Source organism: Eschrichtius robustus, chromosome 12, assembly GCF_028021215.1.
Source record: "Eschrichtius robustus isolate mEscRob2 chromosome 12, mEscRob2.pri, whole genome shotgun sequence".
Classification (NCBI taxonomy): domain Eukaryota; kingdom Metazoa; phylum Chordata; class Mammalia; order Artiodactyla; family Eschrichtiidae; genus Eschrichtius; species Eschrichtius robustus.
In genome coordinates this window covers 82,630,484-82,655,936 of record NC_090835.1, presented here as the reverse complement: position 1 = coordinate 82,655,936, position 25,453 = coordinate 82,630,484, and the positions used below count along the sequence as shown (strand labels likewise).

The 25,453-nt window shown below is 38.1% G+C and overlaps 1 protein-coding gene across 1 annotated transcript in view; it reads left to right on the top strand.

Moving 5' to 3' along the window:
* The window catches only part of PKHD1 (PKHD1 ciliary IPT domain containing fibrocystin/polyductin), a 432,444-nt gene that overhangs the window by 386,413 nt on the left and 20,578 nt on the right, over positions 1 to 25,453 (top strand). Inside the window, exons 63-65 of the mRNA XM_068558204.1 lie at positions 10,344 to 10,479; positions 11,791 to 11,878; positions 22,244 to 22,351. Coding sequence (XP_068414305.1) covers positions 10,344 to 10,479; positions 11,791 to 11,878; positions 22,244 to 22,351 — 332 coding nt within the window. The remainder of the gene's footprint in view (positions 1 to 10,343; positions 10,480 to 11,790; positions 11,879 to 22,243; positions 22,352 to 25,453) is intronic.

Here is a 25,453-nt window from a genome sequence, read left to right as displayed (position 1 = left end):
CATAATTGCTGCCAACTATGTTTATGGCACAGACCTGTGTAGGATCCATAATATCCTTTTTGCTATGCTATTCTGACTCTACAAGCTTGTATTTTGAAGTTCTTTACCAGATCAATGTTTACTACACACTTCAGAAGTAAATTTACCTGAATATTTCCCTGAGCTTAGTAAATGAAGAAGTACGTGTAGTACACAATAAGGGAAGGCACGTATAAATGACTCTCAATTTTTTTGTACATTGTATTACCCAAGAAATGAATTGTCCAGCCCAAGTTCATCTAAGACATCTGTCACAAGGTCAAGACGGTTAGAGTCCCAAGCTCTAATTTCTAGCAGATACAAAAGAACCAGAAATGATACCCCAAACTGAGATGCCATAATGCTTAGAAAACGTGTATAAACTAACCGTTTCACACATGCATGCTGCTTGGTTATAGAGGACTCAAAAGATTCAAACATGGATATTCCCTGCAAGCTTGTCCTCACCACTGGAAAAATAAGCTCAAACCTATGCACATTTTGAGTTGATATAGTTGATGTTGGGTCCCTGAAATAGGTAAAAATTATTTAGATTCTGAGCTATATTACTCAATGAAATTTTAGAGTGTTCATATTCTTTTAGATTATTCTGTTGCTGCTTTTTCACTGTATTTGTGGTAGTGCTAATAAATAAGCAACTAATATTTAATGAGTATGAATTGCTTCTATACAATCATCTCCAGTGGATGTGGTATTCACTATAAAATAAAAAGCAAAACAAAAAGACACACCTTCACATTTTAAGGAATATTCAACTAATACATTGATTGCCTTTTTATACATAGAGCAACATATCCAAATGAAAACTTTGCTAATGTTTATGTATCATATTTTACCTGTCTTTGGTGTTCCTCTTCCTTACAGTACACTAGTATGTATGGAAGATATGGAAAGAAAACTCAAGCAATTTTTTTTTCTGGATTCTGGTTGATTTGAAGGGCTTTGAGGATTGTTAGCTTAGAATTTAAAAGTACTCCTAGTTGCATGAGTGCTCAGAATCTATTATATCTTGGATGTTTTTACTAACCACTAAACCTTCACCGTGTTATTGATGTAATTATGATATTATGCACGATAATATAAAAATCAGGAATCTGAGAAAAGATGGTGCTAATGTATCTTAGCTTACGTTTAAATATATTTTCTTTCCTTTAGTCCAGTTTCATTTAGATTCCACCGAGTTCTTATGAGCATATTCTATGTATGGGTGACTAGAGAGAAATAGGGCCAGTTCATTGCTAAATTTTATTTAGATTTTACAGTACTGACCTTTCTTAATAGGTCATCCTTCCAAAATGACTGATTTTTATATTATATAAAAAAAGACTCGATTGGGATTGACATGTATACACTGATGTGTATAAAATGGATGACTAATAAGAAAATAAATAAATTAAAAAACCCCCCAAAACAACAACAACAACAACAAAAAAGACTCAGTGAATATTTAGCTTTTAACTCGAAGGAGAGCAAAGTCAAAGAGTAGAAACAATGGAGATAAAGCAGAGGAAACCCAGGAAAGAGAGTGGACCCAGCACAAGTGTAGGTATGCACACATATGTGTGTGGGATATCATCCTATCATGAGCTTCAGAGAAAAGAGCACCTCTATTGCCCACCATCTGTCATAGCCATCATGTTTTCATTTTTGACTCAGGTATTTCTGACTTAATAAGAAACTGCTGAACATGTATCAGCAGTTTCACATTAGTAGCTTTTTAAGTTTCCTTACTCTGTGTAAGGAGCACCTTATCAAGCTGACTTGGAAAAGAGAAGAAAACTCGGACAGACAATTGGTGACATGTAGCATCAATTTTCTGTTGGGATGTGTTACAGTCCCCATCTCTCTCAGTTTCTTTACTACTTTAAGAGAGGTTTCCTAGATATGCAAAAAACAAATCTTCTGAAACTAAGGAAAGGCTGCTGCTTAAGTATATCTGAATAAATCTCTGCAGAATGAGAAATGCCATGTCCTAAGGGACTTAATGAGAACCAGCAAGTTTTCCCATGGTCCTAAGAATTGCACAGTATGGTAAACAACCCTGAAGCCTTGGGCAGATCCCAGGGCCAGCCCTGTTTCTTTCAACTTTGATCAGTGTTAACTCAGACTTCCATTGAACTCACTGGAGAGCCACTGACAAGCTAATGAATTGACCTTTAGACAGCAGAAATTAGTCTGAGGACATAGGCCTTCCAGTGGAAACATCTAGGATGTTCTTTAAAGGTTCACTCTTGTAAATAGAGCTGCAATGAACATTTTGGTACATGACTCCTTTTGAATTATGGTTTTCTCAGGGTATATGCCCAGTAGTGGGATTGCTGGGTCGTATGATAGTTCTATTTTTAGTGTTTTAAGGAACCTCCATACTGTTCTCCATAGTGGCTGTATCAATTTACATTCCCACCAACAGTGCAAGAGTGTTGCCTTTTCTCCACACCCTTTCCAGCATTTATTGTTTCTAGATTTTTTGATGATGGGCATTCTGACCGGTGTGAGATGATATCTCATTGTAGTTTCGACTTGCATTTCTCTAATGATTAATGATGTTGAGCATTCTTTCATGTGTTTGTTGGCAATCTGTATATCTTCTTTAGAGAAATGTCTATTTAGGTCTTCTGCCCATTTTTGGATTGGGTTGTTTGTTTTTTAGTTATTGAGCAGCATGAGCTGCTTGTAAATCTTGGAGATTAAGCCTTTGTCAGTTGCTTCATTTGCAAATATAGCCAGGACATGGAAGCAACCTAAGTGTCCATCATCAGATGAATGGATAAAGAAGATGTGGCACATATATATAATGGAATATTACTCAGCCATAAAAAGAAATGAAATTGAGATATTTGTAGTGAGGTGGATGGACCTAGAGTCTGTCATACAGAGTGAAGTAAGTCAGAAAGAGAAAAACAAATACCATATGCTAACACATATATATGGAATCTAAGAAAAAAAAAAAAAAGGTCATGAAGAACCTAGCAGTAAGACAGGAATAAAGACACAGACCTACTAGAGAACGGACTTGAGGATATGAGGAGGGGGAAGGGTAAGCTGTGACAAACTGAGAGTGGCATGGACATATATACACTACCAAACATAAAATAGATAGCTAGTGGGAAGCAGCCGCATAGCACAGGGAGATCAGCTCGGTGCTTTGTGACCACCTAGAGGGGTGGGATAGAGAGGGTGGGAGGGAGGGAGACGCAAGAGGGAAGAGATATGGGAACATATGTATATGTATAACTGATTCACTTTGTTATAAAGAGGAAACTAACACACCATTGTAAAGCAATTATACTCCAATAAAGATGCTTAAAAAAAAAAAAAGCCAATTCAACCCAAAAAAAAAAAAAAAGGTTCACTCTTGTTAATTTAATGGCATTACATGCATTTCAACAAATTGAGGCCATATCAGACATTTACTTATCAAGGGGAGTACTACCTGCTTTCAAAAAGCTACCAACTTCTGCTTTGTGGGGAGAAATGGAGTGCTATTTTTTTTAATTAAATAATATACAACAAATTGGCCTCTCCCAGTCTTTATCCTCCTCTAGAGGCATCTAGATTTAAGTGTCTTCTGCATGGCTAAGTCAGTTTCATGAACCTGTCTTCCATCTTCCAAAACTTTGTTAACCTCTGTTGTTGGTTGCTCTCTCCTCTCCTGCCTTCTTTATCCATGTTGATATACACCATTTTTATTCATTTTTCTTCTTTTAAGTAATTTCGGTGGAGTAGAGGGAACAGAGATAAACATATGTTCAACCTCTGCTTTTTAAACTTGGGGTTCCCCACGAGTGTCTTATTTTATATTCTGCCTTTTATCTGGAATCCTGGCAGTAGAAATTTGATTTTTGCTCCTTTGAGTTTCTTTCCCTCCTGTCTTTTCTTCTTCTCCCTCTCTTTCTCCTGCTTCATAAAAAAAAACCCACCTCTAAATAATATTCTTTGTCATATAGTAAGCATAAATATATCTGTATCTTTCATGGAAGTTTAGCTATTGAAATGCTAAAGCCATTTGTGGTTGGCAGAATTTCTAAAATGACCACCCAAAGGTGTGCTGCCCTAATCCTGGGAACCTATGAATAGGATCAGATAGCATTTCTATGAAGACACTGTGTTATGTGGCACAGTTGACCTTAAGATGGAGAGAATACCCAGGATTATCAAGGTGGCACAATTACACACAACAGCCCTTAAAAGAGGAGAGCTTTATCCTGCTGTGGCAGAAGAGGAAGGCAGAGAGATTCGAAGGGTGAGAAGGAATTGAAGTGTCACTGCTTTTAGGATGAAAGGCACCACATGAGAAAAAAATCAGGTGCACTTTGTACGTACAGAGTGGACCTTGGCTGACAGCCCACAGGGAAACAGGGACCTCCATTCCACAGCCACAAGGAAATGAATTCCACCAACAATTGGAATGAGTTTGGAAGTGGATTCTCCTGAGAGCCTCCACTTAAGCAGTGAACCCCCAGCCAAGCCTGTCTGAACTCTTGACCCACAACCTGAAGATCATAGATTTGTGATATTTTAAGCCACTGAGTGTGTGGAGTTTTGTTTCACAGCCATAGAAAACGAATATGCTATCTCACATAAAACTCTTTGTTTATGACGTTGCCATGAACCTTGGACCCTAAAAACAGTTATAGGGAACGTGAGCATGGCTCTGTGGCGGTGTATATTTGTGTGTTTTTGCACCCTTCACATTAGTAGCTTTTTAAGTTTCCTCACTCTGTACAAGGAGCACCTTATCAAGCTGACTTGGAATAGAGAAGAAAACTAGGAGAGACAATTGGTGACATGAGTCTTTTGGTGGCATTCAGGCTCATTTAACATCTTCTCTTGTGCAACCTCTCCCTGCCCCTTGGGCACCTGCTTTCTAGGAAACAGCTATTTGGAGTATGCAAGGACAGAATCTTTCTGTCAACACTGGAGGATGCTCTTACCAAGACTGGCAGAATATTCATCCGGGAAGGGATTCCCGTACTGCTAGCCTGTCTCTTTCCTCCCTCCTGGCAAAACCACAGCTTTGCCATTAAAGAGTGTTTTTGCACCATTTCTTTTTTTCACTACAATACAAATTCACTGCTTTGTTGAGTTAGGTGGATGGCAAAATTATCATAATGGTATTTTATATATGTGGCTTTGTGGGAAAATGAGATGCTCTGCATAAGTAAACTTTCCATTTAATTAAAAATTGTTTATTTTATCACTACATTTTTAAAAAGACTTCATCTCTTAAACTAAAAAAATATATATATTATCCGGCCTTATTAAATGGAAAATAATGTAGACCTTTCACATTTTTATTGATGATTCATGGTCATCATTAAAGCTATCATTCATTTCACAGCCCTGTTACTGCAGTGGTGCCCTTAGGGACCCTTGTTCTTATACTAAATGGCCCCAGACCACTAAATCTGTGATTCTACTTCTGCAGTTTACATTTTTCCTGCTCTCTTCCTTATAAACAGGAGGAAAATTCTAAGCCATTATTGCTGTTGACTTATCTGCATCCAGTAGTTTTCCACCCACACGCACATGTAGTTCTAATTCCAAAATTGAACCAGAACCGTACTACCTTACAATCAATTTAAGATTTATGTGTACAGATGGTGAAGTTGTAGCTAAATATAATACAGACTCATGAAAACTTACATTTGAATGTTTTTTATTTCCCAAACATTAATTGAACAGTTATTATGTCCAAAAAATTATATGGCTCATATGAAAATCTAGAGATTTAAAAATTAATAGATAGGGAAAACAAACATTTACACAACTGTCTAATAAGAATATGGTGTATTAAATCTCATTATTCTATATCTATTACAAGGAAATCATTAATTCAATATGAGCCTGCTTAACCATTAATCTAGTTTTTCATAAAATTAGTATATTTTTATTTTTATAATATTCATTAGCTGGTCAAGGCTTCAACTTACTATTATACTCCCAAGAGTACCTAAGCAGTGTCATGCACCATAAGTGATCGTTAAATACATGTTGCAAATAGTGAAATGTAACCAGTTTGACTTCTCTGCTATTCTAATACTCCTGTGCAACCAATATCCCGTAACAAATCTCTTCCATCAGAAAGATCTTGAGTGATTTCTCTTTTCCTGGTTAGACTATGACTGCTAGGGGACTCCATCACAAACAGGAAATTCTGAATATTTGTGTATGATCTTAAAAATTGTATTCAGAATTTACATTATCCCAGATAAGATATTCATGCTAGATTTATTATAAAATATTATTTTGAACAATTTTCTGACTAAAATACTTACGTTTTGACCTCTGAGTTGACCTTGTTGGAAGATGTGCCATGTTTATTTTGTGTCTTTATAGTCTCATGGCACAGTGCAACCTATGCCTATGGTTACTCAAATCTCAGTTTGAAATGAAATATTCCAAAGAACCATAAGAGTTTAATAATAAGTATTAGAGCACAGCAGTAAGTGCACCAGTTCAAGAGTGTATCAGAACTTGAAGTTGGACAGTCCAAGATAGGTGGCGGCTTTCTAGAGGCATTTAATGACCTAAGAACAGAGGAAGTGCATGGTGGGTACTTATTGGTCATAGTGTTACTATAGCAACATGTATTGGACGCTTGTAATGTGCTAAGTTTGGAATCACTATGCTATAGTGCCAGAAAGAAACCATGAGATCATAAGACATTTTTTTCTCTCTTAGGAGTTGATGGCAGCTAAGGGCATTTGGCTAGGTTTAACAGGGAGCATGAGGGCTATGAAATATAAATAAAATGGTATGTGTCAGCTCTGAAAGATAGGCAGGAAAGTCATTCTTGCCTTACGGACTCTGTGGAAGAACATTCCTGAGGGACAGAGGTTATGGTGTTGTATTTATCTTTGCCTATCTCATAGTGCCTAAAACAATATTTGTACATAGTGGAAGGGTTAACATTTGTTTGTTAAACTGAACCGAGTGGAGAACTTGCTTTCTTCTTCCAGGGTACAGAATCTCTCAAACTCCTCTGAAATTTAAGTTCCCTCACGGCGTACCCTAAAAAATTTAATCAAAACATGGGGCTCTTTTATAGGAACCTGACTTAGTAACTTTGAGGAGGCAAAGGCTGAAGAGGAAGTGAGGAAGTATGTCAAAACCCCCCAACCTCACCTCACTGCCCAGGGCTAGCCTTCATCAATGTGATTTATTTATTTGTTTGCTCAGTTTGCTATGCAGATAGAAACAATCCCCTCTTCTGTAGTGGAAGCATTTCAGATCTGGCAGATGAAAAAGCAAGAGTTGGAATGAATAGTAGTGATCTCTGAACTGAGACATTTCTGTATTTTCTTGGTCTTTCTCTTTTGCTAGCACTTAAGCATTGAAGGAAAAAAAAAATTCTTCCACATACCTGGCTGGCTATTGGAAGCCGTTAAATAGTGGTTAAACTGGGAGGATTGGAGGGAACTTTCCTCCCCCATTTTTTAAAGTTTGGCTGTAGGTCCCTCTGCCTGCAGGCTACAGTCACATTAGCGGTTGGAAATTGGATAACGACAGCACAATGACAAATCCAGGTTGCTTGCAATAAGTTGCTAATCCCTTTGCTTTAATATCGGAGCAGCGGGTAATGATGTTTGGACATCACTCCAGTTTACTGACGACCCCACTGGGGCCAGCAATAGAACCTTACAACTGTCTAACAAGGCGTCAGGTGATTCCCGTCGTCACAGCAACGGACACTGGAATCTAATCTTCCCTCCATCCCTTCTAGCACCCAATAACGCCTAGGTTATATAAGTGGCCCATCATTGCTTGGTAACTTGAATCAATTAACGTTAATTCGCACAATGCTATGATGTATTGTGATCACTTTCATTTCAGGGAAGGGGGAGAAATTGCTATAAGTCACCTAAAATGAGGTTGTCTGTGGTGCTGAGGTATTAATTGGGTGTCCATATTAAATGCAAAAGGAGCCCCATCGTGAAAGGAAAGTGGATGAGTGACTCTCTTGGCTGCTATTGACCTATCAGAAGAAGACAGTGCCCTTTTCCTTTGCTTTTATCTATTACAGTTTTCCCTATTGCGTGTCAAGTTGATGTATTATAAAAAATTCATTTGGTGACCTTTCACCCCCTTAGCAGATTAAACAATTTCACTTCGATGGCATCATTAACAAGACCCTGCATTTAATGATGATTTCTCTAAAAGGCCACGGAGATTCGATTTTAAGCTAACAGATTTATTGCACTATTATAACATATCGTAAAAAACTGTACCACCTACGGTCAGGTTTTAGGTTAGAAACTGTCTAAGAGTTTATGTGGAGCTTAAAGTGGTATTACCTTGGGATATGCTGTAGCAGCAAGTCTCTGACCTCCAGTGGGATGCTGTTTACATTTAATCAGAGATGTTTGCTCACAATAAACTTTAAAGTGTGTCAGGGACGGGCCTTTTAGCAAGTGTTCAGGCAGTTGGTTCCCATCCCTTCGTCTCTAGACATCAATGTACTTATGTCAGGACCTTGGATGGAGTCTTTTGGTTTCTTTAACCTACACGGCCAGCCTGCATCCTGTCCTGCATCAGAAAGCTTTTAAGAAATAGGCCAGTGGAGAAATAGCATCTGGTAACAATGTTAGAATTTTCCAATAACCTAGGAGCCATAGAAGGATGCAATGAATAGCATGGAGTTTTAAAATAGGATTTCAATTTTTTCTTTAAATAAAAAGGAGGCTTACTCATTCAGGCTAAGCAAACTAATAAATGATGATCAGACTAGTGTATGTTGAATTCCCAGTGAGTGATTCTAGCAGAGATCAGGGCCTTAGCTGGTAAATGACCAAAAGGGATTCGTAGGACCACACATGCCCCATCCCCCATTTTCCAGGATTCTCAGGAGAGAGGGAAACTGGTCCCTACAGAAACTTCATAGTTTGTGATCCTCTGTATTTGTTCTTCCACTGTTTCCTCTTCTTAGGACTAATTGTCACCTTTACCTCACATACACTCTCTGTTAAAATAAATATCCTTTTATCTTCACATAAGAAAAAAAAAAAAAGATTAGGGGATCAAGTAGTTGACTCACAAGCATTTAATTGAGGGTTGGGTAGGCTACTATTAAAAAAAAAAAAATCAAATCTTGTTAGACCTGACCTAGGGTGTTTTGAGGGTAATCTGTTACCCTATATTAGGGTAATATATGTGATATATGGTGTCTATATATCTCCATTTAATTGCTAAAACCCTATTGCATGCCTCTGATGTGTAATACACAATAGGCTTAATGGGACAATAGGTGTATAACCCAGAATATTCGCTTAATAGAGCTGCCTTGGTCTTCAAAAATACCGAAGCTCTGGTAAAAAGATGTTTTGAGGTATCATGAATTACGTAACTATTTTATTTTATAATTATTCCATTTTATTGCTAAGTCACATCAGCAATTAATGTGCTCAAAAGAAATGAAAAACAGTATAGCTCTAGACCTTGGGCATACACTTACTCTTGGTAAGACCTTTGGCAAAATACTTAAGCCTTTTTGGACCTCAGTTTCTTCATGTGCAAATAAGAGCACCTATGTCATAGTGTCACTTTAAAGATGCAATGAGTTTATAGGTGGAAAGCATTGAATAGTACTTGGTACAGGGTGTAAGTGCTCAGCATATATTAATTATAAATAAGTATTATTCTCCCTAAGGACTTCATTCAACTGAAATCAATTAATCAATGAATTCCACAGTTGTCGATTCTATTTAGTGCAAGCATCCTGTGGAGACGATGAATATGAAAGGGTTGTCGTGAGATTAAATGAGCGATTCCATGGGAAACAGTGGTGTGGGAGGTTGCTCCCAGGCACCTCTTTCCAGTTCTTTTCGGTGACGTCATCTTGGTACCACAGAATTAGCCATGGTGAATGTATTTATACTGTGGAAATTGGAAAACACTAGCACCTCTTGGGGGAGAGCTGGTTTACTAGCCTACTTAGAACATATCCCCACCTTCTAAATATTTTAGTCTGATAAGTTGCCTCACTAAGGCTTTTTTGGAGCTGATATGAACAAATTGTGATAAAAATCTAAGTTCATAATATGTGCTCCTCCCACCTCCCCCCCCCCCACCCCGCCCCAACCAGTGCATTCTTTCCTATGGCAAAGCAAACATATAAAGTAAATATATAATTATTCTTTACTTATAAGGTCATGTTTGCTATACAGTGTATTATTCAGTTTCTAGAAACAAAGGCAAAGGCAAATCTTCTCACTGGTAATAATGTATTATGGAAAAAAGGTACTGCAGTGATATGATATCTGTAATCTTAGGCATGTATTCTTTTCTTTTTTAACATGTGCCAGAAATACAAGCAATTTCGAAACTGGGAACTTGATATATATTCGGCCCTATGGTCTTTCAGTCCTAGTCCAGCCTTCAGATGGAGAAGTGGGAAAAGAACTTACAGTACAACCACAGCTCGTTTTTCTGGATAAGCAGGTACCTTGTGCACAGGTAACAATCTTTATTTAGAGCCGGGTACCATGTTGTATTTGGCGCATGTTTCATATTCCATCATCTTCACGATACACATGTAAACAGTGCCCACCCTGGGCTTCCCTGGTGGCGCAGTGGTTGAGAGTCTGCCTGCCAATGCAGGGGACACGGGTTCGAGCCCTGGTCTGGGAAGATCCCACATGCCGCGGAGCAACTGGACCCGTGAGCCACAACTACTGAGCCTGCGCGTCTGGAGCCTGTGCTCCGCAACAAGAGAGGCCGCGATAGTGAGAGGCCCGCGCACCGCGATGAAGAGTGGCCCCCGCTCGCCGCAACTAGAGAAAGCCCTCGCACAGAAATGAAGACCCAACACAGCCAAAAATAATAAATAAATAAATAAAAATTAAAAAAAAAAAAAAAAAAAAAGAGTGCCCACCCTGTGACATTTGGTGCACTTAGAACATCTAACTACTTTCATTATTTTCCTTCCATTTCACAGCCTGCTTTCCTTCCACTTTCTATAAATGTCCAGAATTTGATCAAGGGTGAAAATAGAATTCTGATACTTTTTCTCCTCAAGCAGATTCTTACAGTAGGTCTCATGTATCTTCTCAGAAATCTCGCCTTCTCCAAGTGCTGGATCTATATCTGAAGAAGTCATTTCATATGCTAATGAAGGAATTTATGCCATCACATCTGCATTATAGTTCTATGTTATTTTAAATGATTTCTCCTGTATGTGGTTAAGTACAGCATCAACAAGAGGCTTCTGTGCTTAATTCTAATTTCAGTGTCCATGCCCTCTGATTCTATTTTCTCTTATCTATATTTACTAATATCAAGGGGGGAAAAAGTGAAATATGATACTCAAATCAGCTTTCCACTCTTGACTTTAAAAATGCCTCCCCTGATGTGCTTACAGAGGGATGAAGGCCATGGGCCTGAGGTCCACACTTCTGCTCTAGCCTGGCACTCACCCAACTCTCTCCTGCTTTGTCGTCTTAATCTTTCCTTCCTTATTGACCCTCAACACACCGTGCCACTCTCCTTTTCTGTAAACTTAACTTTCCTTTCTCCTCTTCACTGCCCTGCCCCAACTTTTCTTGCAATAATCTCCCTTCTGTCCTCTCAGTAAGCTAATTTGATATAGTCTTATTAACATGAGAAACAATATTTATTTATTATTTTTTTCCTTTGTTTATTTCTCATGAATGTGCGCTTTATAAAAGATTCTGTGTGAATCCTCTTCTTTTTCAGATAACTTCACAAAATTCTCTTCTGAGTCCAACTTTTCCCTTTTTTTCCTGTTTCCAGAATCGGAGAGTAGAGTTGTTGGGACCCCCGTCAGAGCCTTGGGTCATTTCTGTTTCTCTGGAAGGGACATCAGATTCCATGCTGAGAGGTAGGTACCTGTGACATTCAGAGACCTACTATAATTGCATCCGCACAGAAATGTTTGCTACCGTTGGGAATCTATAACGAAAGTCGCTAATACTCAGTATCTTTGTTAGTTTGGAAGAAAATCCCTTCACCACCAGTCTACAACGCCAGTGTCTGCAAAAGGGAACATTAGGTTGGCAGGAAATGTTTAACAAACCATCTGCCCACCTACCCCAACCCCTGCCGGCATGGTGAGGAGCATTATTGTCATACCCGTATCTTCAGTATGGTGTAAGGAAAAGGGCATGGCCCCCTGATCATGTACAGATGATTCTCTGGTACAGTATCAAGTCATAGGTACAATGTGGTTTCTATGGGGAAACAGAAACACTGGCTCTCAATGTTATAAAGAATAAATGTGATGGCAAATGCAAAGCGCCTGGCCCAGAACAGGCCCTGAGAGCTCATTTTCTCCTCTCCAGCTTTCTTGGTCCTCCGTTACCTTCCTGTTCAGTCCGAGTACCACTGCTAGCTTCATTTACTTCCCTGGAGCTTGTGCATATGAAAATCAAAAACCACCATTCTGTTCTTTGCTTCTATAAGTTTTACTATTTTAGATACTTCATATTCATGAAATCATACAGTGTTAGTCCTTCTGTGACTGGTTGATTTCACCTAGCATAATGTCCTCAAGAATCATCTATGCTGCAACGTATTTCAGAACTTTTTTTTTGAGTTTTATTTATTTTTTATACAGCAGGTTCTTATTAGTTATCTATTTTATACATATTAGTGTATATATGTCAATCCCAATCTCCCAATTCATCCCATCACCCTCCGCCCCCGCTTTTCCCCCTTGGTGTCCATGCATTTGTTCTCTATATCTGTGTCTCTATTTCTGCTTTGCAAACCGGTTCATCTGTACCATTTTTCTAGATTCCACATATATGCGCTAATATACAATATTTGTTTTTCTCTTTCTGACTTACTTCACTCTGTATGACAGTCTCTAGGTCCATCCACATCTCTACAAATGACCCAATTTCGTTCCTTTTTATGGCTGAGTAATATTCCACTGTATATATGTACCACATCTTTATCCATTCTTCTGTCGATGGGCATTTAGGTTGCTTCCATGACCTGGCTATTGTAAATAGTGCTGCAATGAACATTGGGGTGCATGTGTCTTTTTGAAGTATGGTTTTCTCAGGGTATATGCCCAGTAGTGGGATTGCTGGATCATATGGTAATTCTATTTTTAGTTTTTAAAGAAAACTTTAACAAACAAAACACTTTAACAAACAAAACAGCCACTGTTCTCCATAGTGGCTGTATCAATTTACATTCCCACCAACAGTGCAAGAGTGTTCCCTTTTCTCCACACCCTCTCCAGCATTTATTGTTTCTAGATTTTTTGATGATGGCCATTCTGACCGGTGTGAGGTGATACCTCATTGTAGTTTTGATTTGCATTTCTCTAATGATTAATGATGTTGAGCATTCTTTCATGTGTCTGTTGGCAATCTGTATATCTTCTTTGGAGAAATGTCTATTTAGGTCTTCTGCCCATTTTTGGATTGGGTTGTTTGTTTTTTTGTTATTGAGCTGCATGAGCTGCTTGTAAATCTTGGAGATTAATCCTTTGTCAGTTGCTTCATTTGCAAATATTTTCTCCCATTCTGAGGGTTGTCTTTTCGTCTTGTTTATGGTTTCCTTTGCTGTGCAAAAGCTTTTAAGTTTCATTAGGTCCCATTTGTTTATTTTTGTTTTTATTTCCATTTCTCTAGGAGGTGGGTCAAAAAGGATCTTGCTGTGATTTATGTCATAGAGTGTTCTGCCTATGTTTTCCTCTAAGAGTTTGATAGTGTCTGGCCTTACACTTAGGTCTTTAATCCATTTTGAGTTTATTTTTGTGTACGGTGTCAGGGAGTGTTCTAATTTCATACTTTTACATGTACCTGTCCAATTTTCCCAGCACCACTTATTGAAGAGGCTGTCTTTTCTCCACTGTATATGCTTGCCTCCTTTATCAAAGATAAGGTGACCATATGTGAGTGGGTTTATCTCTGGGCTTTCTATCCTGTTCCATTGATCTATATTTCTGTTTTTGTGCCAGTACCAAACTGTCTTGATTACTGTAGCTTTGTAACATAGTCTGAAGTCAGGGAGCCTGATTCCTCCAGCTCCATTTTTCGTTCTCAAGATTGCTGTGGCTATTCGGGGTCTTTTGTGTTTCCATACAAATTGTGAAATTTTTTGTTCTAGTTCTGTGAAAAATGCCAGTGGTAGTTTGATAGGGATTGCATTGAATCTATAGATTGCTTTGGGTAGTAGAGTCATTTGCACAATGTTGATTCTTCCAATCCAAGAACATGTTATATCTCTCCATCTATTTGTATCATCTTTAATTTCTTTCATCAGTGTCTTATAGTTTTCTGCATACAGGTCTTTTGTCTCCCTAGGTAGGTTTATTCTTAGGTGTTTTATTCTTTTTGTTGCAATGGTAAACGGGAGTGTTTTCTTAATTTCACTTTCAGATTTTTCATCATTAGTGTATAGGAATGCAAGAGATTTCTGTGCATTAATTTTGTATCCTGCTACTTTACCAAATTCATTGATTAGCTCTAGTAGTTTTCTGGTAGCATCTTTAGGATTCTCTATGTATAGTAGCATGTCATCTGCAAACAGTGACAGCTTTACTTCTTCTTTTCCAATTAGGATTCCTTTAATTTCTTTTTCTTCTCTGATTGCTGTGGCTAACACTTCCAAAACTATGTTGAATGATAGTGGTGAGAGTGGACATCCTTGTCTTGTTCCTGATCTTAGTGGAAATGGTTTCAGTTTTTCACCATTGAGGATGATGTTGGCTGTGGGCTTGTCATATATGGCCTTTATTATGTTGAGGTAAGTTCCCTCTATGCCTACTTTCTGGAAGGTTTTTATCATAAATCGGTGTTGAATTTTGTTGAAAGCTTTCTCTGCATCTATTGAGATGATCATATGGTTTTTCTCCTTCAATTTGTTAATATGGTGTATCACATTGATTGATTTGCATATATTGAAGAATCCTTGCATTCCTGGGATAAACCCCACTTGATCATGGTGTATGATCTTTTTAATGTGCTGTTGGATTCTGTTTGCTCATATTTTGCTGAGGATTTTTGCTTCTATTTTCATCAGTGATATTGGTCTGTAGTTTTCTTTCTTTGTGACATCTTTGTCTGGTTTTGGTATCAGGGTGATGGTGGCCTCGTAGAATGAGTTGGGGAGTGTTCCTCCCTCTGCAATATTTTGGAAGGATTTGAGAAGGATAGGTGTTAGCTCTTCTCTAAATGTTTGGTAGAATTCCCCTGTGAAGCCATCTGGTCCTGGGCTTTTGTTTGTTGGAAGATTTTTAATCACAGTTTCAATTTCAGAGCTTGTGATTGGTCTGTTCATATTTTCTATTTCTTCCTGGTTCAGTCTCGGCAGGTTGTGCATTTCTAAGAATCTGTCCATTTCTTCCAGGTTGTCCATTTTATTGGCATAGAGTTGCTTGTAGTAATCTCTCATGATCGTTTGTATTTCTGCAGTATCAGTGGTTACTTCTCCTTTTTCATTTCTAATTCTATTGATTTGAGTCTTCTCCCTTTTTCTCTTGATGAGTCTGGCTAATGGTTTATCAATTTTGTTTATCTTCTCAAAGAACCAGCTTTTAGTTTCATTGATTTTTGCTATTGTTTCCTTCATTTCTTTTTCATTTATTTCTGATCTGATCTTTATGATTTCTTTCCTTCTGCTAGCTTTGGGGTTTTTTTGTTCTTCTTTCTCTAATTGCTTCAGGTGCAAGGTTAGGTTGTTTATTCGAGATGTTTCCTGTTTCTTGATGTAGGCTTGTATTGCTATAAACTTCCCTCTTAGAACTGCTTTTGCTGCATCCCATAGGTTTTGGGTCGTCGTGTCTCCATTGTCATTTGTTTCTAGGTATTTTTTGATTTCCCCTTTGATTTCTTCAGTGATCACTTCGTTATTAAGTAGTGTATTGTGTAGCCTCCATGTGTTTGTATTTTTTACAGATCTTTTCCTGTAATTGATATCTAGTCTCATAGCGTTGTGGTCGGAAAAGATACTTGATACGATTTCAATTTTGTTAAATTTACTAAGGCTTGATTTGTGACCCAAGATATGATCTATCCTGGAGAATGTTCCATGAGCACTTGAGAAAAATGTGTATTCTGTTGTTTTTGGGTGGAATGTCCTATAAATATCAATTAAGTCCATCTTGTTTAATGTATCATTTAAAGCTTGTGTTTCCTTATTTATTTTCATTTTGGATGATCTGTCCATTGGGGAAAGTGGGATGTTAAAGTCCCCTACTATGATTGTGTTACTGTCGATTTCCCCTTTTATGGCTCTTAGTATTTGCCTTATGTATTGAGGTGCTCCTATGTTGGGTGCATAAATATTTACAATTGTTATACCTTCCTCTTGGATCGATCCCTTGATCATTATATAGTGTCCTTCTTTGTCTCTTGTAATAGTCTTTATTTTAAAGTCTATTTTGTCTGATATGAGAATTGCTACTCCAGCTTTCTTTTGATTTCCATTTGCATGGAATATCTTTTTCCATCCCCTCACTTTCAGTCTGTATGTGTCTCTAGGTCTGAAGTGGGTCTCTTGTAGACAGCATATATATGGGTCTTGTTTTTGTATCCATTCAGCCAGCCTGTGTCTTTTGGTGGGAGCATTTAATCCATTTACATTTAAGGTAATTATCAATATGTATGTTCCTATTCCCATTTTCTTAAATGTTTTGGGTTTGTTATTGTAGGTGTTTTCCTTCTCTTGTGTTTCTTGCCTAGAGAAGTTCCTTTAGCATTTGTTGTAAAGCTGGTTTGGTGGTGCTGAACTCTCTCAGCTTTTGCTTGTCTGTAAAGGTTTTAATTTCTCCATCAAATCTGAATGAGATCCTTGCTGGGTAGAGTAACCTTGGTTGTAGGTTTTTCTCCTTCAACACTTTAAGTATATCCTGCCACTCCCTTGTGGCTTGCAGAGTTTCTGCTGAAAGATCAGCTGTTAACCTTATGGGGATTCCCTTGTGTGTTATTTGTTGTTTTTCCCTTGCTGCTTTTAATATGTTTTCTTTATATTTAATTTTTGATAGTTTGATTAATATGTGTCTTGGTGTGTTTCTCCTTGGATTTATCCTGTATGGGACTCTCTGTGCTTCCAGGACTTGATTAACTATTTCCTTTCCCATATTAGGGAAGTTTTCAACTATAATCTCTTCAAATATTTTCTCAGTCCCTTTCTTTTTCTCTTCTTCTTCTGGGACCCCTATAATTCAAATGTTGGTGCGTTTAATGTTGTCCCAGAAGTCTCTGAGACTGTCCTCAGTTCTTTTCATTCTTTTTTCTTTATTCTTCTCTGCAGTAGTTATTTCCACTATTTTATCTTCCAGGTCACTTATCCGTTCTTCTGCCTCAGTTATTCTGCTATTGATCCCGTCTAGAGTATTTTTAATTTCATTTATTGTGTTTTTCATTGTTGCTTGGTTCCTCTTTAGTTCTTCTACGTCCTTGTTAAATGTTTCTTGCATTTTGTCTATTCTATTTCCAAGATTTTGGATCATCTTTACTATCATTATTCTGAATTCTTTTTCAGGTAGACTGCCTATTTCCTCTTCATTTGTTAGGTCTGGTGTGTTTTGACCCTGCTCCTTCACCTGCTGTGTGTTTTTTTGTCTTCTCATTTTGCTTATCTTACTGTGTTTGGGGTCTCCTTTGCACAGGCTGCAGGTTCGTAGTTCCCGTTGTTTATGGTATCTGTCCCCAGTGGCTAAGGTTGGTTCAGTGGGTTGTGTAGGCTTCCTGGTGGAGGGGACTAGTGCCTGTGTTCTGGTGGATGAGGTTGGATCTTGTCTTTCTGGTGGGCACGTCCACGTCTGGTGGTGTGTTTTGGGGTGTCTGTGGCCTTATTATGATTTTAAGCAGCCTCTCTGCTAATGGATGGGGCTGTGTTCCTGTCTTGCTAGTTGTTTGGCATAGGGTGTCCAGCACTGTCTTGCAACATTCTTTATTTTAAAGTCTATTTTATCTTATATGAGTATTGCTACTCCAGCTTTCTTTTGATTTCCATTTGCATGGAATATCTTCTTCCATCTCCTCACTTTCAGTCTGTATGTGTCCCTAGGTCTGAAGTGGGCCTCTTGTAGGCAGCATATATATGGGTCTTGTTTTTGTATCCATTCAGCGAGCCTGTGTCTTTTGGTTGGAGCATTTAATCCATTCACCTTTAAGGTAATTATCAATATGTATGTTCTTATTCCCATATTCTTAATTGTTTTGGGTTTGTTATTGCAGGTCCTTTCCTTCTCTTGTGTTTTCCACTTAGAGAAGTTCCTTTAGCATTTGTTGTAGAGCTGGTTTAGTGGTGCTGAATTCTCTTAGCTTTTACTTGTCTGTAAAGCTTTTGATTTCTCCACCAAATCTGAATGAGATCCTTGCTGGGTAGAGTAATCTTGGTTGTAGGTTCTTCCGTTTCATCACTTTAAGTATATCATGCCACTCCCTTCTGGCTTGTAGAGTTTCTGCTGAGAAATCAGCTGTTAACCTTATGGGAGTTCCCTTGTATGTTATTTGTCGTTTTTCCCTTGCTGCTTTCAATAATTTTTCTTTGTCTTTAATTTTTGCCACTTTGATTATTATGTGTCTCAGCGTGTTTCTCCTTGGGTTTATCCTGTATGGGACTCTCTGTGCTTCCTGGACTTGGGTGGCTATTTCCTTTCCCGTGTTGGTGAACTTTCCAACTATAATCTCTTCAAATATTTTCTTGGGTCCTTTCTCTCTCTCTTCTCCTTCTGGGACCCCTATAATGTGAATGTTGTTGTGTTTAATGTTGTCCCAGAGGTCTCTTAGGCTGTCTTCATTTCTTTTCATTCTTTTTTCTTTATTCTGTTCAGCAGCAGTGAATTCCACTATTCTGTCTTCCAGGTCACTTATCCGTTCTTCTGCCTCAGTTATTCTACTATTGATTCCTTCTAGAGTAGTTTTTATTTCAGTTATTGTATTGGTCATCTCTGTTTGTTCTTTAATTCTTCTAGGTCTTTGTTAATCATTTCTTGCATCTTCTCAATCTTTGCCTCCATTCTTATTCCGAGGTCCTGGATCATCTTCACTATCATTATTCTGAATTCTTTTTGTGGAAGGTTGCCTATCTCCATTTACTTGTTTTTCTGGGCTTTTATCTTGTTCCTTCATCTGGTACATAGCCCTCTGCCTTTTCATCTTGTCTATCTTTCTGTGAATGTGGTTTTTGTTCCACAGGCTGCAGGATTGTAGTTCTTCTTGCTTCTGCTGTCTGCCCTCTTCCAGTTACTTCTTGCTCTACCCTGGCTTTGAGTCTAAGCTCATTCACATGCCTCCTATAAAATATGTACCTTGCCATACTGCATACATTACCCGTACCCAGTTCCTTACTCACACTCCATACCTTATCATATCCCATACCTACTCCTCTACTATACCTTACTCAGCCTCCATACTTTACTGTGCCCCACTCCTGACACATACTCCCCCCAATTCTTCATTGGTTTCCTCTCTGTTATCCCAAGGATATCATCACTGTCTAGCTTAGAATCATATTGGATCATGCAAAATGAATGAGTCATGAAGCCGTTTGTTATTTTCCTCCATTAACACCAACTCATGCTCAAGCTAACTGACTCTCCTGGATCAGTATAGTCACCGTTGTCCTCTTTGGGAGATTCAATGAGAGCGTATGAGGAATGGGCTGAGGTCATCTTATATGCACACGTTTTTGTGCATGTGTGTGAGTGTCATGAAATAGGAAAAAAATGTTGTGTCATTTTCTTTGTAGAATGCCCACATCACCAAACACTCTATTTCAATGATTGAAAGTATCTCTTGAAGCCATCATGAAATATTTCTCCTTAACTTCAGAAAGAATGGAAGCAAAACCATTTGGCATGGATTACCTAACTTATTCTAAGTATTTCCTGCAGAAAAATAAATTAACAACAACAAAACCCGGTCTATATGTCTAGCCTAAATCATTTGTTCTGCAGTTTAACTTCATGTTCCTTTGTCTCAGTAAATCCTCTTCAGGTCAAAAAGAAAAAAGAGGTTATAACCAAAAGTGGGTTTATATACACAAAGACAATTATTTTAGGGTCCTTCAGATCCTTTGATATTTAGCTATAGATCCTAGTTGTAGAAAAAATGTGTTCTTAATACTGAAAAAATAAACTCTCAACATTCATGATGTAACAGTTTGCTAGTGTGGATAGCTAGGGGTAAGAGGGATAATTTGGGGGGTGAAAAGTATTTTAGAAACCCTATGCCCTACAGAATCACATTCAAGTAGCATTCCCTGATAAAGCATGTCATCAGCTTCAATCTTGTGTGAAGTCCAACACCCCATCTCCTCCCAGGTTCCCTCAGCCAGGACCAGCTTGATCAGGGAGGCTGTCAATGACATTTGTCTATTTTACAATTACCATTCCAGAGATATGATGAACCCTGGAGTAATGTACTGTACTTGGCAGCAAACTGCCTCAGCTTTGGGGCACATATGCTTCAAAGCTGAGAATATCGTAGATATATATGGGAATCTTTGTAGAGATCTCTGAGGCAAGCTGGTATTTAACACAAAAGCAAACCCATTTGGAGCTAAAGTACTTTCCATTAGGCAGTTTGGCGGCTGTTCTATGAGGCAGACTCACTGTGCTCGCTGGACACATTTCGATTAAATGCTGCTTTGTATTCCTCCAAAGATGGGAACAATAAGAACGTTTGTCAAGGGGAAAACTGTAGCAAATGATTTCATGTTGAACATCTGTACTCTGCAGTTCATTGTTTGCAAGAGTTTATTGACCATAATTTTGATGCATATAGGTTTTAAAGAGTATAAACGGCATTTGTCTTGGTGCCTATCATTTATTTGAGTCTTGGCTTATTTATTTCCATTTTTTCTGGGCATTTTATTTATTTTGGGACTCTGAAGAGATGAAGGAAAGGATGTTTCTGAAAAAGGAAATTTTAATTAGCTCTGCAAAATTGATGAAGAAAGACAATGTTTTCCCAAAAAGGATTGAGCAATTGAACTGAGAAACAGAACACTATGCATATTCTATCTTTATGATACCTTTCAGCCTTAAAGATCTCAAACCAATTTTTAAACGTTAGGGCCACTCTCCTATCTCATTGTCCATCATACCAATCATAGTGACATTTCCAGAGTGAAATGGAGCAGCTGTTAATTAGCAAAGTAATTTGAGGATAGTAGAGTCAGAAGACTAATTAAAGGCATTGTGAATGGGATCCAGAGCTAAGTTTCCTTCTTTTACTTTATAAATGGATGGCCTTTTGTTAGAAGATGTCAGCTTTCCTTTTTGCATTTTATTCAGGGAAACCATAGCCCAGACAATCCAAGTTGCTGAACAGGGTAGCCTTTATCACTCTTGATTTGATGCATTGCTGAGGTCCTGATCTATTGGCCTAACTCTGTCACCGCATAAACCACAGATCCCTTGAATAGAAGAGAGGCAGAGCCTAGAAACTGACCACCTAGAAAGAGAATAGACTTTCTTTCTTGAGAGACATTTAAATAGTCAGTATAAAATAGTGGCTAAGAATACAAACTTTGAAAACAGGCAGATTTGAGCTATAACCCCCTCACCATGTAATTTAACCTTTCCTGAGTCTCTTTCTTTCTTTCTTTCTTTCTTTCTTTCTTTCTTTCTTTCTTTCTTTCTTTCTTTCTTTCTTTCTTTCTTTCTTTCTTTCTTTCTTTCTTTCTTTCTTTCTGGCTGGTGTTGCTTCTTTGTTTCTGTGCGAGGGCTTTCTCTAATTGCGGCAAGTGGGGGCCACTCTTCATCGCGGTGTGCGGGCCTCTCACTATCGCGGCCTCTCTTGTTGCGGAGCACAGGCTCCAGACGCGCAGGCTCAGTAATCGTGGCTCACGGGCCTAGTTGCTCCGCAGCATGTGGGATCCTCCCAGACCAGGGCTTGAACCCGTGTCCCCTGCATTGGCAGGCAGATTCTCAACCACTGTGCCACCAGGGAAGCCCCTGAGTCTATTTCTTAATCTCTAGAATATTGGTAATAGTATAGTTTATAGGGTTGTGTAGTTTATGTACAATGATGAATATAAACCACAACGTCTGGCATAGTAAGCTTTCAATATATGTTGGCTGTTGTTGTTATTATTCTATCTTGGATTATTTGGTTCCAAGATTTGTCTAAGGGAAGCCTGATGGATTTAGTAACCTCTTCAATTAAATTTTTTTTTCTATATTGTTCACTTGCCTCTCTACAGGGAAGACTTGAAGAAATCGCTCTTGTGTAGGTAACTAACATTCACTTTTTGGTTTTGTGTTTATTTGTAGGATGTACTCAGGCAGAAACTCAAGATGGTTATGTGAGGTTCTCCAACTTGGCAGTTTTGATCTCTGGGTCAAATTGGCACTTTATTTTTACTGTCACTTCCCCTCCAGGTAATTTCAGCACAGTGTGTTTTTATTATCTGTTCCTTTTTTTTTTTTTTTTTTAAGTTTTTATTTATTTATTTATGGCTGTGTTGGGTCTTCGTTTCTGTGCGAGGGCTTTCTCCAGTTGCGGCAAGCGGGGCCACTCTTCATCGCGGTGCGCGGGCCTCTCACTATCGCGGCCTCTCTTGTTGCGGAGCACAGGCTCCAGACGCGCAGGCTCAGTAATTGTGGCTCACGGGCCTAGTTGCTCCGCGGCATGTGGGATCTTCCCAGACCAGGGCTCGAACCCGTGTCCCCTGCATTGGCAGGCAGATTCTCAACCACTGCACCACCAGGGAAGCCCTATCTGTTCCTTTTTTTAAAAAAAAATAACCCCTTCTCCTTTATAATGGGACTAGCTTCTATCATGAATAAGAAGTCATTGTAGTTTAGAGAAAAAATTCTCTTGGTTGTATCATTAAGGTGTGAGAAGCAAGAACACATGTAGAAATTAAGCCTCATGAGAATCATGGTAAGCAAGAATCCAAATGTACATTTTCCTCTAGTTATTAAAATTTACTTTGAATGTTCTATTTGTTTTTCTATGACATTTGATGTAATTTGGTTGGGTATTAATTTAAGAATTTTAATTTATAAGAAGGAGAGTCCTGGGGTATCGAGTATTATGAAATCTTATCTTTCAGTCCTGCCCTCCTCATCCACTGCCCCACCCCCACCTTTAAAATGGTGACTATACCCATTCAAAATCCTGGTACTTTAGAAGTGTAGGTATAAGGTGTGTGTAAATTGCTTATATGATCCAGTTCTTCTTGACAAAACATTAAAGAGAAACCTTCTCCCTTTGGAAGTATTCTTGACAAATTTTGCTTTATTAAAGTGTAATACTATTCAATAACTTCGTAGTAAATAATATGTTACTTAAACTTCAAAGCCAGATGAGCTTATGAAAAATACTACTGTCCCATTTCCATGATGGGTAGAGTCCAGGCTGCACCCTACAGAGGAGTGGTGAGAGTCCAGTTTTGGACATCCTTTTTATAAAGGATTGAACTTTGATAGAGACACAGAATTACCACTTGAAAAAAGTGATTTAAATATTGCATCCAATCTTGTAATTTACTAGAAAAAAACCCTCCTCACCTAAGAGAGCATCTGAAAGAATTCTAAAAATACTAACATCACGTTTGAACTGAAAGGTAGATAATTATAATCAATTATGAATTTGAGTCAGGGAAATTAGTCTGGTACTTAAGACATGCAGTTGTGGAAAGTAGTTAATGCACAGCTGTGATAATGCAAAGTTTTAAAAAATACACTAGAACAATCATGAGTGGATTTAAACTGCTTAGATATTGGAAATGGCAAAGGAAATTAAATGTTTTGATGTGGGGTGTCTGAAGCCCAACAACAAATATTTAACTAAGGCCAGGTATTAGTTCTCCTTCATGAAACTTAAATTCAAACCACCAGTATACTTTTCAAAAAGTTAAAAATATGGCTCTCATGAAAATATATAATGAGTACTTGTCAACAAGTTACTTTACTCTTTAATGAGGGAACCAAGAGGATGGCAAGGTTTATAGCCTGGAAAGGACTGCTTTGAAATCAGTTTGCTAAATTGGATACAGGGCAATCAAACTCTAATCTTTGAGTTGCATGTCTACAAATATCACTTCCATTCTTACTGGATGAAAATCACTTGCAGTTTACCAATCTTCTACAAATTCACAAGACTGGACCTCTAAATATTGAATATTAAGTCAAACAAAAGTGTGTTCCAGAGAATTTGAAAAACCTTGGATGGGCTCGTTCGAAAATGCTCCAGTATGATATTGTTAAGATCTGTAATCATTATTTTTCTCTCAGTTCCAAGTTTTAGACAATTTTTCTTCACAAAGGGAATATCATCTGGGGTCAGGTAGTATTATTAATTCTGTAGGGCAGCTATTCTTTTAATACCTAAGACGTTGTCCTGATGTAAGTACAGATTCATGGAAAAGAATGTTCAGCGCCTTGACCGTGGGATTCCCAAGGATATGTTTTGAAGGGTGACACGTGCAGAGCTGGATATTTTGGTCCCGATTTGTTGCATATTTAAAAGACCATTGCCCTCCAGTTTCCTCAGTGGTTAACTAAGACTAAATACTTCATCAAGTTTATTTTAAGGCATAAGTTATACAACTGAATGTAAACTATAGTGTAGACAGAAGCTTCTCAGTGACAGTGTGATTTTGAACTGGCCCTGGTGTTCACATTTACTGGACTACTGCTTCCTTTAATTTCCACCTTCAGCTTGTAAAGTCCCCTAAATGAGGAATCGTCTTGAGAAGTTTTCCTTTAGAATTTTCCTTAAATTATTCTTCGTAATTTTCAAGACTGACTCTATGAGGTGAGGCTCTGTTTAAGTGAGAAGAGAAAAGATGGAAGAGAAATAGAAAACATCAGAAGGCCTGCACTTCTGTGACCCCATAGCCACATGTTCATTACCAGTACAGGTCCTGAGAGTGACTCCTCGTTTCCAGGTGTATCAATGTCTAAGGCTGGAATTATTTGGGAAAGCAGCTCTCATCCTCACATTGATAGGCCACTCAATGACATTCCTCCTTTTTAATAAGCTCCAACAGAATAGCTGTGACAAGCATTGATTCATGGGACTGTAATTGTTGCTTCATCCCTGAATCAAGCAGAAGACTTACAATCATTTTCATTATTTTCCCTCTTCTCCCTTAGAGAGAGGAACACATCATTATTCCTATTTTACTATTTTTTTGTCTCATTATTTATTTATTTTTCTTAAAACTGAAGAAAAAGGACAGAATTCAACATCTGCTTAATGCCCAGAGATGGCAGATAATGGCAGATGTGATTCCTGATTTTATTTAGATCATGGAAATTGGCAATCTGTCCTTCTAAAGTTTCCAAGATTGTCCATGTCTTTATGTTTTTAAGTGGAAATAGATGTCACTTTAATCAATGTTTCATTAATCACTGCATACAAAGACATACATTTCTTCAGTTCCATAGATACACCAAAGACTTATAATTAAGGACTTAGTTCATTAAATATATATGTATATGTATATATATATATACATATACATATATATA